This window comes from Brassica napus, chromosome C9 (genome assembly GCF_020379485.1).
Source record: "Brassica napus cultivar Da-Ae chromosome C9, Da-Ae, whole genome shotgun sequence".
NCBI classification, from domain to species: Eukaryota; Viridiplantae; Streptophyta; class Magnoliopsida; order Brassicales; family Brassicaceae; genus Brassica; species Brassica napus.
Genome location: NC_063452.1, coordinates 42,405,232 through 42,423,676, shown reverse-complemented (window position 1 = coordinate 42,423,676; position 18,445 = coordinate 42,405,232). Strand labels below are relative to the sequence as shown.

The 18,445-nt window shown below is 41.6% G+C and overlaps 2 protein-coding genes across 3 annotated transcripts; both read right to left on the bottom strand.

The window, feature by feature from the left end:
* Positions 1 to 12,093: 12,093 nt before the first annotated feature.
* On the bottom strand, positions 12,094 to 12,974 carry LOC106417289. Its single transcript, XM_013858118.1, has 2 exons — positions 12,879 to 12,974; positions 12,094 to 12,828 (listed from the first exon to the last, which is right to left on the bottom strand). Exons 1-2 carry the CDS (start codon positions 12,972 to 12,974, stop codon positions 12,094 to 12,096), a joined length of 831 nt encoding a protein of 276 aa, XP_013713572.1.
* Positions 12,975 to 16,557: 3,583 nt separating this feature from the next.
* On the bottom strand, positions 16,558 to 17,705 carry LOC106370237. Of its 2 annotated transcripts, none has more exons than XM_048768891.1 (3): positions 17,466 to 17,705; positions 17,043 to 17,101; positions 16,558 to 16,955 (listed from the first exon to the last, which is right to left on the bottom strand). In XM_048768891.1, the coding sequence occupies exons 1-3, from the start codon at positions 17,530 to 17,532 to the stop codon at positions 16,827 to 16,829; spliced, it is 255 nt and encodes an 84-aa protein (XP_048624848.1). In that variant the 5' UTR covers positions 17,533 to 17,705; the 3' UTR covers positions 16,558 to 16,826. The 2 variants fall into 2 exon arrangements, with proteins under 2 accessions (XP_048624848.1, XP_048624847.1); XM_048768890.1 differs by having other exon boundaries at positions 17,043 to 17,107; positions 17,466 to 17,704.
* Positions 17,706 to 18,445: the final 740 nt, after the last annotated feature.

The following is an 18,445-nucleotide window of genomic DNA, read 5'->3' as shown; positions in this document are numbered from 1 at the left end:
TGGATAAAGTATCATTATACCCTTATCTAATCAAACATAAACATATGTCTTCTCCAACAAGAATTTTTAAAATCCCCAAATTGATCGACGACTCCAACGAGAGATTTGACGATTCCGGCGAGATTCGACGACTCCGGCGATTTCCCCGGCGAGATTTGACGATTCCGACGACGTTGACGTCCGACGAGATTTGGCGAAGACTACAAGCTCAAACGAACAGAACAATCTCTCTTCACGAACGCGTAACAAAGGTCAAAGGATAATAGATAGTGATTTTCGTCTATTTTCTGTAATTTTTGCTTGGTTTCTCAAAATCGATCGGTTTTTGGGAAGGAGACGAAGTTTTTCTCATGAAGTTTTCAAATCTCAAATTTATAAAACCTTATATATTTTTATCGATGAGGAACATAGTGTTATGTATTTTTTTTTGATATATCTTGTTGATCATTCCTTCTCTAATCCCCATGTTCTTATAATCAGGTTATGACGATCGAATTGTGTTCTATACGTGGAGAATGAAAACTAATAAATGGAATTCACTGGGATTTCATAGTCGATGATGAAATGGGATCTTCTCTTAGTATGATTCATGAAGATACCAGCTACAATGATTTGATTGGGGTTGTTTTAGAAGATTTGGAATTGATGTCTCACCTTCCAAGAGTTTTTAGAAATTTAGAAATTTCCTTTAGAGTTTTTCCTTGTGCATTTTTAGAATGAGAGTGGTACATTTTTATAGTAAATTTTGAAACGAATTAACAACTACCAATTACGACCATTTAGGTTCGAATCTTAGTAGTCGTCGTAACTTCGAAGTAATTTACGACGGCATAGGGTCAAATATCCATTACGACGAATTAGGGACGACCCGCGTTAATGTGTTACGACGAAGTAGGGACAATTCGTGTTTATACCTTAAAACCGAAACCCCAAACCCCAAAGTCTCATAACATCATAAGTTATACACAACTTAACCCCAAACTAAAAAGTCTCATAACTTGTTTTTACGTAGATTTTTTTTAACATTAAGTTCATACTTGAGCAAGATAATGAAAAAGATAATGCAATACAATAAATGAAACTCAAATTAAGTTGTAGCATAATTAAATTAACTCATCATCAGAACCATCATCCGTTACATCACTTTCTTCAAATTCATCTTCGTTGGCTTCGTCCGCTATATCGCCTGGAAGATCTTCATATTCTGTATTTTGTGGATCAACATTTGTAGCTTGTTCAGGTACTTCCACTTCATTTAAGACATCTTCCTATAAAGGCGGTTGTTCATCACTCAATACTCGGTCCCGAGGTGTAACTTTTATAGTGTCTAACCAAGATATTCCTGATTGTCTGATCCTCAGATATGAAATAAAACAAACTTGGTTTGATTGAGATGCCAATAGGTAGGGTTTAAATTTGTTGTACCTCCGTGTAACATTGATATCCACAACACCAAACTTACTATACCAAACACTTCTATTGACGGTGGGGTCGAACCAGTCACATTTGAAGATGACGCATTTCATCTTCACTAAACCAAAGAATTTCACTTCGATGATCTCTTGTAAGATACCATAAAATGTGTTTCACCTTTCACACATATTCCATAGTTCACTGTTGCTCGGCGACTTCCATACTCGTAAGTGTGAAAAGTGTAACCTCGTGTGAAATACATAGGTGCTATGGTGACCTTAGCGACTATACTTTGTATCAATTCATGAACCCATGAACTATAGAATGGATCATCATAACCAACCTGTAATTTATATATAAATTCTATAATATGTAATATTATAATAAAATAACTAACATAATTAATTATATTAATGTGATTTATACTTGTGTTTTTAACCACTTCACGAAGTGTTGGTCTTTCCTTTTGTTGACATCATTCATTGATATTCCTGGTATAGTTTCTTCAACTTAGGAAACGAAATTGCTGTTTTGCAAATGATCCTTATTAATTAAGTACAATATTGCAATAATTATATACAAGGTAAAATTTCATAGCGGAAGTAATTTAAATTACCTCTCAAATGACTGCATCTTTTCGCATTTAAGGAGTATATATGTGTGAGCACTGTGAGTGTATTCTGTACTCGACCACCAAACTTCTTTTAGTTTCCCACCTAGACGTCCAATCTGACAGAATATGTCTCGAACATCTTCCACAACATATGTCGGCATAACATCACCATCATCATATCTGTTCAGAGCCCTTTTTCATGTCTGGACTTGTGACCCAAAGTAGTACGACGTGAAGTGAAATGTTTCCTCATTCAAACTCCCAGCAACTATTTAACCTTCCACCCTTGCATGATTTTTTACTTTTTCTTTCGAATGTTTCATGGATCGCGCGTAAAGATACATCCATCCATTATGAACAGGTCCACGAAGCAATGCCTCATACAGGAGGTAGACAACTAGATGTTCCATGATGTCATACAATTATGGAGGAATTTTTTTCTCCAAATTGCACATTAAGATGGGGATATTCTCATCAAGTTGCCTGATGACATCTTTAGTTATGGTATGTGAGCTAAGATCTCTAAGAAATGCTCCAATACCTGTAAATAATATTAATGTACATATGAAATTAATAAGATAAATGTTTTAACAAAATCCGATGTGTATATATGTTCTACATTAAGAAGTAAGTTTGTTACCTACAAGTGCTTCTTGAACATTTTTTTTGTAAGAAACTCTGCAATGCAAATGGTAGAAGTTGTTGCATAAACACATGACAGTCATGACTCTTTATCCCTGAATTTTTTTTTGTCTCTGCTCAACACATCTTGATAGATTTAATCAGAAAACTTCACATCCGATGCCACCCACTTGAACAACACCACTTTTGCTTCTGCTGAAAATCTGAAAATGGGAACCGAAATTTTCCCATCGTTTTTAATATGCAGCTAACTCCTAGAACATAATGGAGGCAAATCCAACCTTGAGTTCTTGTTATCTTTTGTCTTCTCGGGGTCGTTCAATAATGTTGATGATGTTGTCAAAGAAGTTTTTCTCTATATACATGACATCAAGATTGTGCCACAGAAGTAGATCCTTCCGGTATGAAAGTTCCCAAAATATACTCTTCTTGTGCCAATTATGTTGTGTCATGTAACCATCAGCCATATTTGCAGGAGTAGCCAATTACTCCCTTTGCTGACTGTTTCTAGTGCACCAAAGTAATCAATATCCTTCTCGATTTTCTCTCCAGATAAATAGGGTAGGGTGGTTGTGGGAACCGAAATTCACACTGTCGATTTCCGTTTAAATTAGGAAAGTTAGGAACCCTAATTTCCCAGAGGTCCCGGATATCTGCTAAACCATACGCCAAACAATCAGAGCACGAAATAAAGACGAGAAAAATAAGAAATCGTAAAAAAGAGCAAAAGGTGTCTTATCCTGAATTCGCGTATGAGCGTTACAACAAGGTAGAAGCCTCGGCTAAGAGAGCTGTCGGCGAGATTCCTAGTTCTAACAACCTAAAACTGTAAAACCAAGTTGAGTCGCAGCTCGAAATAACAAAAACGGAAAGTTGCCTAAATGCTCTAAGTACTAAGTTTGCTCTTAAAAAGTTCTCTCTTTGTGCCTCTCGCCTAGGACTCCTTATATACTCTCTCCAAGGTCGGTTTGAGATTTTTCCTTCCTGCCCTTAAGCCGTCATAACTCGAAAATGGAGATATTCCATTTTTTCCGATCTTCATGATTATCCGCGGAAACTTAACATTTATCTACGGTATTTTGACATTTACCCTTTCTTGCGGACCAAGTATAAACCGCCATAGTATCTATGGGCTTTTCCTTAAAAATAGTAAGTGGGTTTTTAGTCGCGTTTTAGACCTATTTGGGCCGTCTTTCGATTCGAAACGTTTATCACGATTTTTATCGATAAGAATGAACTTTCCGCAATTTTTATCGTAAAGTTTATATGATAACTCCAATCGACAGGAGTGAGAAATGATAAGACTGCGGTACATGGGAGCTAGCATTGAGGAACATACGAGAATGCATGGATTAGGGTCGTACCCATTGATCGATGTCCGAGACAGTAGCGACCGGGTCCGCGATGGATCGGTCGCTACGTAGTGACCAAACGAATGACTTGGACGGTCGCTACGTAGCGACCGACTCATTACGGATCGGTCGCTACATAGCGACCGAATCGTTCTCGGGTCGGTCGCTACGTAGCGACCGGCTTGTACGTGGGTCGGTCGTTACGCGGCGACCTTGTTTGCATCTTTTTCCGACGTTTCGGGAGCATGTTCTTTAGTTTCGATGAAAGAACCAAGATTAACGCAACATTTCACCGCAAGACTTTTGGTAAAAGTAATCTTTACGAAGAATTCTTTTCGTAAAATTGTTCATGTTAATTTTTACGGATATTTGGATGTTAACTTCGTCGTGTCCGTTTTTGACCCCAACAGTTAGCCATCCAGCCCGTTAGATTCGTGGATTGCGACAAGATTCTAGCGTGCGGTTTGGCAAGATAGGTGTATTGGACGAAGTTTGTATCCAAAAATTCCGCGGAAAAATGTTGATGAAGAAATATATATATAAATATAAATCAAAATCTTAAACTCCTACCTCTATAAGTAGTGAGCTCCCATCCTTCATTCCCTTCGCACATTTCTTTCTTTCCAAACTCTCTCTAGCTTCTTTTCCCACTTTCAGCTCTCAAGATGTCTTCCTCCCAAAACGACAAGAAGAGTTCTGATGCTGAGATGGCTGAGGCCTCCTCCCAGGCGCCAGAGTCAATCCCTTCTAACAACGCTCCGGCCTGTGTCGCCGGCTTCCTCTCTTTCCGAGAGAAGATGGCTCGTCGTAAGGCTGAGAAGGAAACGGCCCACGCCGATGCCGAGCTACCGTCCTCTTCCGTTCTGGTCGTCGCTCCGACTCACGAACCCGAGGTTCAGGTCCCGCAAGGTACGGGAGCGCAAGTCGAAACGGGCATTCCGTTCGTGCCAGACGCTTTGGCGCAACCTTCTGGATCGTCTACGACTCCAATTATCATTGAGGGCAACGAAAAGGCCACTGAGTCGATGCCTCCTCCAGCTAGGAAGGAGATCGTCCTGGCATTGCGTGCTCCTAGCGCTACTCCAGTTGTTCAACCAAAGGGCCGGAAGAGAAAATGCGTCAGGGGCAACGACGGGGAATCTTCGCAATAGGAAGGATTGAATCTGGCGTCAGGATTCCACGGAAAGGTTCGTTCTTCACTTTGGCTTTTTATTCTTAGAGCGTGAGGTCTTGTTTAGCCCTGTTTTGCTCCGCATCTCTAATTGTTTTATCTCATCTCGCAGTTTGTGTCGCTGATCGATGAGATGATCAGCGAATGCGGTTTCGAGGTCTGAATCTGAAGCCATGCTGAATGCTATCAAGGATTTTTATTCCGGGAAGGTGTCTAAGCTCGAGGTTCAGATTGGGGAGCTCGAGAGGGACCTTGGGAAGACGGCGAGTTCTTTGCTTAAGGAGAGAAGGGCCAGAAAGACCAAGTCCTCAGAGGTATGTCGACTACAGCGTCAGATCGAAAGTGGTGAAGGGTCGACGAACCGTGGAGTCGAGGAGGCCAAGGATGCGCTCCGCGTGGAGTTCCAGACCCGTTTGGCGAAAATCTCTGATTTCCTAGGCTCCTTTGAGTGCATTTGCAGCAGGGATATGGCCCTGGCGACCGTCGATGGTGGGATGGCTGTGGTTCAGGCCCTCCAGGGTGAAACCCCTTCGTCCTTACAGGCGAGGAGGCCAGATTGTCCGATTGCAAGGGAGATTTGGCATCCGTGGATGGGAATTTTGACCTTATCTTGGCTGACCTAAAGTCCGAGTGTTTCCTTCCGACTTGTTCAGAAGACCCAGAGGGGCAAGATCCTGTTGTCGGGGAGCACAGAGGCGGTGCGGTCCCGCGCTTGGACGAGGCGATGGGTGAAGGGGAGGTTTAGAATCCAGATGACGATCAAGGTTACGATCTCGGTTGAGAGATTTTCTTTATGTTATGAATTAGTACTTGCTCCGGCCTTGAATGCTGTGTTTATGATTTGGGACTGGCGGCTTGTGCCTTTGAATCCCCGCCGCATTGCGGCTTTTTATGAATGGATATTCAGTTTGCATTTATATGAGTAAGTGGATGGTGCAGAAGGAAGCTGATGAGTTGTCATCTCATGTCTTTCTCCCAAGTGGAATGCTATATTCGTGGTCCGTTTCGAGAATTTTCCGCAAAATCCTAACTTCGTGGGATTTATGAGGACGTTGAATATAAGCATAGAGGCATGCTTTAGGATCACGTATCTTTTGATATCATACCTTGAGATGTTAAAGACCTGTATGATGGGTTTAGGGAAAGACCTAGGTTTACTTCTGGCTTTAAGGGGTGCGATCACTAATTCGACTTACGTATCCCATTACAGTTTCGATCTGATTCCATACCAATTTAAAGTCCGCGATAGGTTTTTGGCTTATATGACTTGTCTGGTTGGAATCGAGCAACTCTCCAAGGACAATTTTTAAGGCTCCTGGAAGTACTGACCAAAATTTCGGATTTCTTTTATAGCGCTATTATCCTTGTGTCGGATGTATAAGAGTCATCTTTGTGAGATGACTTAGTCTGCTTAGGACGTTGGGAGTTCGATGTGCTCAGCAACGAACTTGGTGGTAGACTCTACCGTTTGGATCTTCGCGAAGAGTATGTGTTTGAGAAGATGCTAATGCGTATGATAGTTCCTTTTTTTCATTATTGAGACCAGGATTTTGTTTACGCGATGTCTGGCGGGAAATAGTTTCTTAGGCGTTTTTGCGACGTCTCGCAATGCCAAAGGTTGATTTTTCTCTAGTAACTGGTGAATTTGAGAGTTCTTTTTGGACTCAAATATAGTTTGTGGATCAAAGATGATCGTGCGGTGTTGTAATATTGTTGCGTTGGAAAAGTTTCAAAAATATCGAGTGCTATGTAAGATGTTTTGAACTTGGGAGTATACGAGTATACGTACCCTCTCTCTAAAAAAGGGGGGGAGCGGGTACGTATACTCGTATACTCCCAAGTTCTAAACATCTTACATAACACTCGATATTTTTAAAACTTTTCCAACGCAACAATATTACAACACCGCACGATCATCTTTGATCCACAAACTATATTCGAGTCCTAAAAGAACTCGCAAATTCACCAGTTCGACAAACTGCCTACGTACCCCTTTCGGAGATCAAGCCGTCCCGTAGTTCAGTGGTTGCGAAGTGATTTGTTTAGTAATAGTATTTTTTGAGATGCATTGCATTCCAAGTTCTTTGAATTTTTACGCCTTGCATGTTGGCAATCTCGTAGGAACCTGGTCGAACGACTTTTATGATCTTGTAGGGTCCTTCCCAGTTTGCTCCTAGTTTTCCCGCGTTTCGCTCAGCGGTGTTTTGGAAGACTTTGCGCAGAACTAAGTCTCCTTCGTTGAATCGGTGATTTCGAACGTTGGAGTTACAGTATTTTGCGGCTGCGTGTTGATAATTTTGAATTCGGACGAGCGCTCGATCCCGGTTTTCGTCGATGAGGTCGAGATTGTCTAGGAGCATGGCGTTGTTGAGCTCTTCTCGTTCAGGCAGTAATCTTCTCCGAACACCGGGAAATTCGACTTCCGCAGGAATCATGCATCCTGTCCCGTATACGAGGGCGAAAGGCGTTTCTCCCGTTGCTCGTCTTGGGGTCGTGCGATGTGACCAGAGGACTCCCTCAAGTTCCTCCGCCCACCTGCCTTTTTTAGCGTCTAGGCATTTCTTAAGTCTGTCTAGAACGGTCTTATTGATTGTCTCGGCTTGACCGTTGCATTGTGGATATCAGAGAGTTGATTTGTTTAATCGTATCTTCCATTTTTCGCAGAATGCTTCGAACTGGGTGGAGAAGAACTGTGATCCGTTGTCAGTCACGATCTCGTAAGGAACTCCATCCTTACAGATAATGTTTTTCCATACGAAATTTTTGACCTGGACATCTTTGATACTTGCGTATGATTCTGCCTCCACCCACTTTGAGAAGAAATCAGTGAGGACTATGAAAAAACGCTTTTGCTTTGAATTGTGAAGGGGTCCGACGATGTCCATGGTCCAGCGCATAAAAGGGTATGGCGATGTGATGGAAGAAAGAACTTCTGCTGGTTGTCAGATGGTCGGAGCATGCCTTTGGCCTTTTTCGCATTTTCGTGCGACTTTCTCTCAATCTCCAATCATCGTTGGCCAGTAGTATCCGTTGCGTTTGATTTTCACTGCGAGTGACCTTCCACCGGAATGGTTTCCGCAGAATCCGTAATGGACTTCTTCCATTACTTTTCTCGACTTTTCTCCTTCCAAACACGTCATGAGCGGTCCGAAAAATTTCCACTTGTAAATTTTCCCGTCGACCATCACGTAACGCGCGGCTTGGGTTCGGATTTTGCGGGCTGCCCATTTTTTGGGGGGGTAATTTTCCGTTGATGATTTTGGCTCGAATCGTTTCTAGCTATGGCGTATCACAGCCGTAGTCGGATTGTTCCGATCTCTCTTCTGGCTGTTGCGCGATCTCCTCTACATCGTCGTCTTGATCCCCGATGAGGTTGATAACGACTGGTGGTCCGATACTCAGGTATTCGATGAATTCAAACAGAATTACTCTCTTAAGACCTTGGTCCGAACTTGACGCCAGGGCCACGAGAGCATCGGCTTGGACGTTTTCGGAGCGGGGAATTCGCGTGAGAGCGAAACAGTCGAAATCGTGAGCTAGGTTTCGGACCAGTTTGAGATATGCATCCATTCTTTCATCCATTGGTTCGTATTCTCCGCTATATTGACTTGCGACTAGCTGAGAATCACAGTAGGCGTGGATATTGCGTATCTTCAATCTGTGAGCCAATCGTAGCCTTGCAATGAGCGCTTTGTATTTGGCCTCGCTGTTGGACGCGTGGAATTCTAGCCTAAACGATTGTTCTAGGATTTCATTGATCGGTGACGTGAGGCGAATTCCGATGCCCGATCCTTGCTTAGATGAAGATCCGTCGACGTGAAGAACCCACGTTGAATTTGGTTCCTTGTTAGTCATGGTTCCCGTCGGTAGCTCTACCAAAAAGTCTGCGAGTACTTGGGATTTTACACTCGTTCTTTCATGCCTTGCTTTGTATTCTTCACTATATTGACTTGCGACTAGCTGAGAATCACAGTTGGCGTGGATGTTGTGTATCTTCAATCTGTGAGCCAATCGTAGCCCTACAATGAGTGCTTCGTATTCGGCCTTGTTGTTGGACGCGTGGAATTCTAGCCTAAACGATTGTTCTAGGATTTCATTGATCGGTGACGTGAGGCAAATTCCGATGCCCGATCCTTGCTTAGATGAAGATCCGTCGACGTGAAGGACCCACATTGAATTTGGTTCCTTGTTAGTCATGGTTCCCGGCAGTAGCTCTACCAAAAAGTCTGCGAGTACTTGGGATTTTACACTCGTTCTTTCATGCCTTGCTTTGTATTCTTCGCTATATTGACTTGCGACTAGCTGAGAATCACAGTTGGCGTGGATGTTGTGTATCTTCAATCTGTGAGCCAATCGTAGCCCTACAATGAGTGCTTCGTATTCGGCCTTGTTGTTGGACGCGTGGAATTCTAGCCTAAACGATTGTTCTAGGATTTCATTGATCGGTGACGTGAGGCAAATTCCGATGCCCGATCCTTGCTTAGATGAAGATCCGTCGACGTGAAGGACCCACATTGAATTTGGTTCCTTGTTAGTCATGGTTCCCGGCGGTAGCTCTACCAAAAAGTCAGCGAGTACTTGGGATTTTGCACTCGTTCTTTCATGCCTTGCTTTGTATTCTACGCTATATTGGCTTGCGACTAGCTGAGAATCACAGTAGGCGTGGATGTTGCGTATCTTCAATCCGTGAGGCAAACGTAGCCCTGCAATGAGCGCTTCGTATTCGGCCTCATTGTTGGACGCGTGGAATTCTAGCCTGAATGATTGTTCAAGGATTTCATTGATCAGTGACGTGAGGTGAATTCTGATGCCCGATCCTTGCTTAGATGAAGATCCGTCGATGTGAAGGACCCACGTTGAATTTGGTTCCTTGTTAGTCATGGTTCCCGTCGGTAGCTCTACCAAAAAGTCTGCGAGTACTTGGGATTTTGCACTCGTTCTTGGTCGGTATTCTATATCGTATTCACTTAACTCGACTGCCCATTTGGCTAGTCTTCCCGACTGGCTCGGACTATGCAAAATCGTCCGCAGAGGGAAGGTCGTGAGGATGACGATCGTGTGGGATTGGAAATACGGTCTGAGTTTTCGTGGCGATTTTACAACTGTGTATGCTAATTTTTCCATTAGCTGATACCGTGACTCAGCATCTAGGAAAGTTTGCTTACGTAAAAGATGGGTTTCTGTTCACCGCGCTCTTCTCTGATCAGGACGCCGCTTACAGCCGTTGCCGATACTGCGATATGTAAGAACTGGGGTTCTCCTTCGACGGGTTTTGCTAGAACCGGAGGAGTGGCCAAGTAGCGTTTTAGCTGGTGAAAAGAGTTTTCGCATTCTTCTGACCGCTCGAATTTTTTGTTCCCCCGTAGGATATCGTCGAAAGGTAAGCATTGATCCGTTCATCGTGAGATGAATCGGTTAAGTGCCGCGACTCTCCGCTTGTTTTTGGGCAAAACCATCTCGATCAGTGCATCGATCTGTTTTGGATTAGCTTCGATACCGCGGTACGTCACTAGGTAACCGAGGAATTCCCCCGATGCTACGGCGAATCTTCATTTTGCTTGGTTAATCTTCATGTTGTGCAAGTTCAATCGCGCGAAACATTCCTCAAGATGAGACAAGTGATCTTCCGCATGGAGGGATTTGAAGAGCATGTCGTTGATATAGACCTCCATCGTTTTACCGAGTAGTTCCGAGAACATCCGGTTCACGAGTCGTTGATAAGTTGCGCCGGCGTTTTTGAGGCCGAAGGGCATCACCTTGTAGCAATAAGTTCCGCAATCTGTAATAAATGCATGTTGGGGTCGAAAACTGTTATCTCGAAATCAACGACTAAGATTATCATTTTAGCAAATTCTTCACGAAATACTTCTCGAAAGAAAGATCGGAAGAATACAAATACTTATGGACGAGGGTCTCCGGAAAGATCGGTACGAAAAGAGACAGGTCAAGACCCGAGAACCGGACCGTTCTCACTTGTCCGCCTCGCCCATTGGCGAGGACGACCATCACCGAGGTCACCTCGCCCGTGGGCGAGGACGACCAGCACCACGGTCACCTCGCCCATGGGCGAGGATGACCAGCACCACGGTCACCTCGCCCATGGGCGAGGACGATCCGCGCTCGGTTCACCTCGTCCTAGGGCGAGGACAATCCAATCCCGGTCAGCCCGACTCGTTTCGACCCTCGTGTCCTCCGTATAGTTGTGATATCTGACTTTTGGATCATATACCTCTCGTTTCGTCTCGATCGGAGTTCTTCTTGATGTTTTACGACTAAAATCGTAGAGAAGCCCGAAGGCCTAAAAACGGCCCTAGAGGATCTAAACGGCCCGAGCCCAATGGGAGTTATGACGGTTTATCCTAACTCGCGGAAGTAGGATAAACGTTAAGTTTCCGAAGATAAATATCAAGATTCGAGGATAACTACAAAGATCGACGGAAAATGGAATATTCCCAAAAGAGATAAACTTGGGCCCAAAGGCAAAGGAGTAAATGGGCCACCGACCTAAAACAACAATATAAGGAGAGCTGGAGAAGAAGAAAATGGATCCGAGAATTTAGACTTAGAAAACTCCTGCTAGCTTAGGGAACTTAGAACTTAGGTGGTTAGACTAGCAAGGCAAGGCTTAAGACGTTTTGCCGCCTTTCTATTCTGTTTTTTTCTAGTTAGCATATCTCTACTCCTCTCGGAAAAGTCATGTATTCATACTATTTCATTAATAAAATGCCTCCGAGCGACTGTTTATCTTTATTTTGCTATCTATCTTTTTACGTTCTGAAAGTGATTACGCAGAGAATTCGGACCTTCAGGGAAAATCGGGTTTTATTGGTTTTACTCCATACTTATTCATTAAAATCGATGGTGTGAATTTCGGTTCCCACAATGCAGTTTTTTCACGATCGTTAGGGTTCATCATAATTTGATTGTAACCCGAGAAAACATCCATGAAGGATAAAAGTTCGTTTCCCACAGACTCGCCACTTTCCGTTTTTCTTCTTGACCACTACAGGGTTGGCGAGCCAGTCTGGGTACCTCACTTCTGTTATCGATCCGACTTTAAGCAGTTTTTCAACTTCGTCGTTGACCGCAGTAGCGCGCTCGGGTCCCAACTTTTGTCTTTTCTGTTTGACTGGTTTGAAGGTTGGATCGATATTCAGCTCGTGGCAGGTTATTTTGATGTCAATCCCTGGCATGTCTTCCGCAGCCGAGGCGAACGCGTGGAGATTCTTTCTTAGACAAGCTATGAGCTTAGTCCTTAAAGGTTCATGGAGGTTGGCTCCGATCTCGATGCATCGTTCGGGGAATGCTTCGTCAAGACATACTGATACTACGGGTTTGCAGGTTGGCTCGCGCTTTTCTTCTAGAATCTCGGCTTTCCTTAATTGCCAGAAGAGTTCTGCTGAATCTTGTTCTTGGGCTTTTTGGTCGGAGGCCAACTTTTTCCTAGGAATGGTCTCGGAATCTGATTTTTTCGTTTTATTTCTGCGGCAAAGCAGACTTGTGATACCCTCGAGTTTCCCCAGATCGTCTCGATTCCGCAAGGGGTTGACAACTTGAGGCAAAGATGGTACGTTGATGGAATTGCCTGCATAAGATTCAACGACGGTGTGTCCATGATTACGTTGTATGACGCAGGTCTGTCGACAACTAGGAACTCAATGATTTTTTCCGTAGTTCCAGCTTTTACTATGAGGTTAATTGACTCGAGTGCCAAAGTGGTCTCCCCTGAGAGTCCTACTAGCGGGCTAGGGTTTTCCGCGATTTCTGACCGGTCATTCTTCATTCTTTCGAGGGTGTTTTTGAAAATAATAGTAGCCGAGCTTCCAGTATCAATTAGGATTCTCGCGACGTCGATGTTCTGGATTGTCAACTCGATGACAAGGAGGCCGTTGCGAGGTTTGGTCTGGTTGACAGTTGCTCTCCCCTTAAAAGAGATGACGTCCGTACCGGTAGAGTCTGGTATGTTCTTTCTGTCGTTAATCGGCCTATCTGATTGGGTATTTTGCGGCTGAGAGTTAGATTGATCCGTACCCCCGTCTTTCTAGCGCCAAACTGTGGGAACAGAAATTCGCACTGTCGATTTCCATTTAAATTAGGAAAGTTAGGAAAACCCTAATTTCCCAGAGGTCCCGGATATCTGCTAAACCACACGCCAAGCAATCAGAACACGAAATAAAGACGAGAAAAATAAGAAATCGTAAAAAAAAGCAAAAGGTTTCTTATTCCGAATTCGCGTATGAGCGTTACAACAAGGTAGAAGCCTCGGCTAAGAGAGCTGTCGGCGAGATTCCTAGTTCTAACAACCTAAGACTGCAAAACCTAGTTGAGCCGCAGCTCGAAATAACAAAAACAGAAAGTTGCCTAAATGCTCTAAGTACTAAGTTTGCTCTGAAAAAGGTCTCTCTTTGTGCCTCTCGCCTAGGACTCCTTATATACTCCCTCCAAGGTCGGTTTGAGTTTTTTCCTTCCTGCCCTTAAGCCGTCATAACTCGAAAATGCAGATATTCAATTTTTCTTGATCTTCATGATTATCCGAAGAAACTTAACATTTATCTGCGGAATTTTGACATTAATCCTTTCTTGCAGACCAAGTATAAACCGCCATAGTATCTATGGGCTTTTCCTTAAAAAATCGTAAGTGGGTTTCTAATCGCGTTTTAGACCTCTTTGGACCGTCTTTCGATTCGAAACGTTTATCAAGATTTTTATCGATAAGAATGAACTTTCCGCGATTTTTTTCGTAAAGTTTACATGATAACTCCAATCGACGGGAGTGAGAAATGATATGACTGCGGTACATGGGAGCTAGCATTGAGGAACATACGAGAATGCACGGATTTGGGGCGTACCCGTTGATCGATGTCCGAGACAGTTCGGTCGCTACGTAGTGACCGGGTCCCCGATGGATCGGTCGCTACGTAGCGACCAAACGAATGACTTGGTCGGTCGCTGCCGACTCGTTGTGGTAGCGACCAACTCGTTGCAGATCGGTCGCTACGTAGCGACAACCTCGTTCTCGGGTCGGTCGCTACGTAGCGACCGGCTTGTTCGTGGGTGTTACGCGGCGACCTTGTTTGCTTATTTTTTCGACGTTTCGTGAACGTGTTCTTTAGTTTCGATGAATGAACCAAGATTAACGCAATATTTGACCACAAGACTTTTCGTAAAAGTAATCTTTACGAAGAATACTTTTCGTAAAAACGTTCATGTTCATTTTTACGGATATTTGGATGTTAACTTCGTCGTGTCCGTTTTTTGACCCCAATAGTGGTGTTCTGTACAACCACTTTTGACCTAAACAATTTCTTGTTTCGTCGGTACAGATAGTTAATGGGAAGAAATCTCCGATGACAATCAAACAAAGACGTTTTCCTACCATACTTCAGCTAAAATGCACTTGTGCTTCCCATACAATAAGGACAAGCTAGTCTCCCATGCGTAGTCCAACCTGATAACATTCTATATGCAGGAAAGTGAGTGATGGTCTACAGAAGAACTTCTTTCATTGTAAAGTTTGTTCTCGTTGAACAATCAGATGTCTGCACCCAGTTGACCACAATTCCTTCAATTCTTCTATCAGAGGCTGCAGGAAAACATCGAGGGACCGCTTCAGGTGCTTAGTCCCATGTATCAATATACTCATGAAAAAAAATTCTCTTTCCATACACATTTCTGATGGGAGGTTGTATGGCGTCATGATGACTGGCCAAAGTGAGTATTATCTTCCAGACATTCCGAAAGGACTAAATCCATATGTGCACAATCCAAGATAAACATTGCAAATATTGCTTGCAAAATCCTTGTGTACCGAATTCAAGTGTTTCCACGCTTTTGCATCTAAGGGATGATTGATCTCACCTTCCTTCTGAGTATATTCTGCATGCCATCTTATCGTTGCTGCAGTCTTTTCAGATTGATATAATCTCTTGAGTCTATCCGTAATAGGTAAGTACCACATCCGCTGGTACAGTACCGTATTTCGTCCACGTCCTTGCGGTTTATATCGCGGCTTCTAGCAAAATTTACACTCCAACAATTCTGCATCTTCCCTCCAGTAGATCATACAATTGTGTATACACATATATATCATCTCCGAAGGTAAGCCAAGACTATGAACCACTTTCTGAATCTCATAATATGATTCAGCACACAAATTATCTTCAGGGAAATACTCTTTAAACAACTCAGCCCATGCATCCATACAAACTTCAGGTAAGTTATGATCAATTTTGATATTCATCATCCTAGCTGCCAATAATAATTTAGAAAGACATTCTCTACAACTTTCATAAATTGGCTGATTAGCTGTGGCTAGCATTTCATAAAAAAAAATTGCATCCAAGTTAGGCCCCTCTACATTTTCTACTTCCTTTATTATTGAGGTTTCACGAAATGTATATGTAACCATATCAAGCATCATATCATTAATCTACCATCTGATCCTCGTGATGATAACTTTCAGAAGGCAAATGACTCGGTTCTTCTCTATTACGACGAACATTTTCAAACTGATTACAATTACTTGCTTCATTCCTACTATCATCACCCTTACCATGGTGAAACGAGATGTAGTAATGTAGGGTAAATCTTCTATTTACTATATGTTTCCAAACCGTTTCACTAGAAGCAAACTTGGTATTCTTGCACTTACGACAGAGACATAATATTTTACATGTTTCCTGCGTGACAGACATATTTCCGGCCTGATACATGAATATCTCTGCCCCGTTGAGAAATTTGTTTGTCACTCTTCCCGCAGAATTTTTATGTGCATACATCCAACTCCAAAGCTCATAAATATCTCGAGATATTTTTTTATTCTTTTTGTTTTTTTTGTGCATCTTAAGAATGAGAAAGGAGAACATATTTATAGGAAATTTTAGATTTTAATAGATGACAATGTTGCAACGAATTTACTACACTATAAACTTTACTACTAATTTACAATTGTTAATTAGATGCAAAGTGATCGTAAGATAGTCGTAAAAATTTTTACGACGAAATGAATAGGTCGTTGTAAATGAGTCGTTACTTTTCCACGAAATATATTTCGTAGATAAAACGATTTCCGATTTCACCATAATTCTATCGTAAAGATTACGTAAAAGTACGACAACACAATTGGCAAAATGTTCAATTAAATAAATATTATTGGTAAGAAATCTTACTAATTAGTTCATCCGAATGGAGTAATACATTAAACAATTTATTAACTGATCTAGGCCCTGAAAAGTTTGTCGGACACTCAATTAGCATCGACCAATTTTGTAAAACATTAAAAATTCAGTGATCTTTTTGGTTCTACTGGTCTTATCATAGCTAAATGTTCAACTTTAATCTTCCTAAAAAGAGATAAGATCCCCGAGTTAGTTTTTTTAAATAAAAACAGCTATAACGCTCTTTATTTAATATCCGATACGGGCTACTACATACATACATGGCAATAAAACAAGGTGATATAATTAATTAGTAATTTAGTATACTAATCTCTCTTTTCACGAACGCTTTTCTGAAGGGTACTGTACATCCTCAAACAAAATGTTAGAATAGGACGACTACATACATTCATATATAAAGATACCCTTTCATGCATGTGCTTATATATATAGAGAGAGATAATCGTGACTTGAATGATTCAAGGCTTGCCTCCAGGCCTCCTTCTTGGATCGTGCTTAGGGTTTGGTCCTGCGTCGTCGTAGTCTGCAGTCGAGTGGAACATCAACTTCCTGTGGCTCATGATCTTGTTCACTTCCGTCTCCCCACTCTTCATAATTAAAAAACCATGTTATTATCAATATTTGAATACAAAGCAAAGTTCCTATTAAATATTTCCGCATATAAAATACACTACCTTGTAACGCATGAAACTCTCATGCATCTTTGGGCCTCCCAGCTGGATAGAGCCTTCCACTGTAGCTAAAGCAAATATTGTATCAGCGGTTTATACATTCTTTTAAGTGATCTATATAGTTAGAAGAAATTGATTTATTGCAACTCACGCAACGTTAGTGGTACATTTTACTTTTGGAAATTTTTTTGGAAATAGTTACTATGACGTGGTTCCACCGATACAATAGTAATGGAATGGTATCAAGGTAAAATTTGATTAGCGTTAGCAGAGAGGAATGTACGAAACTATGATATCAAAAGCTAATCTCGGACTTAGATGGATTGGGCTGAGAGGTCGATTAATACTATATATATATCATTCATACAAAGTAAAAACTAACGTGTAAAAACCGAAAATGATGTAATATAGGAGTATATTAATTACCTAGTGATGAAGAACAAACAATGAGTACGAGGAAGATGAGAGGTAGGGGCGTGATCCTGAAAGGCATATTATATGGTTTTGATTAGTATTCTATACAATATGATAGTTTTTTTTTCTATATATGATAGTTAAATATTGCTCTCTGTTCGTTTAGGGGAGAAGGTAAATAATTAGAGGAGATATGGGTTTTGATAAGAACATGGGAGAAGGCTGGTTTCCAATTTATAAACGGTCAAGTTATGTGGTGGAAACTGTTTTGGTCCATATAGAATTTGGTCGCAAAGGTGATGATGATAACCATGACTATCCTGTTTATGATAATGAAAACATGAACAGCCCCTATCAACATAACTTTTCAAAGAATAAGAATATCACGTAAGTATCGACATTGTTTACAAAACAATAAAGAAGGTTGAAAACAGTGGCGAGACTATCATCAAAATGGTGATGATAGTAGCAAGAAAAAGAAAAGAGTGATGAGATCAAAATCAGATGATATTGGGATAATGCAATGAACCCACAAACCCTAGAAAAAAATCTAAAGAAAGTCAACTCAGCTGTTGATTGTGTCACGTCCCCCAAAAGGACATTTACGCTGCTTACCTCTGTTTATGCTTGTGGACAAAAAAATATATTTAACAAGTAACCACACTTGTGTTCCAAAAAGAAAAAACCAGTAACCACACTTTGTTTTGAAAGACATGGCTCAAAATTATAGATTTTATTTTTAGTTATATCTTATGATTATGTGAACTATACGGTCTCATATAAACACCTAAGGTATTATTAAAAACAACATGGCAATTTTTTATTTTAAATATGTTTTTTTATGTCTACAACATCACCATGTTTATTAGAATCTATTAATATTTAAAAACTTACGATATGTGTATCATCTAAAATCAATGAAGCTACCCACTCGAAATCAAATCTATTTCTCGTGTAATAATTTGATAAATGGCGGATGACTTAACACACAT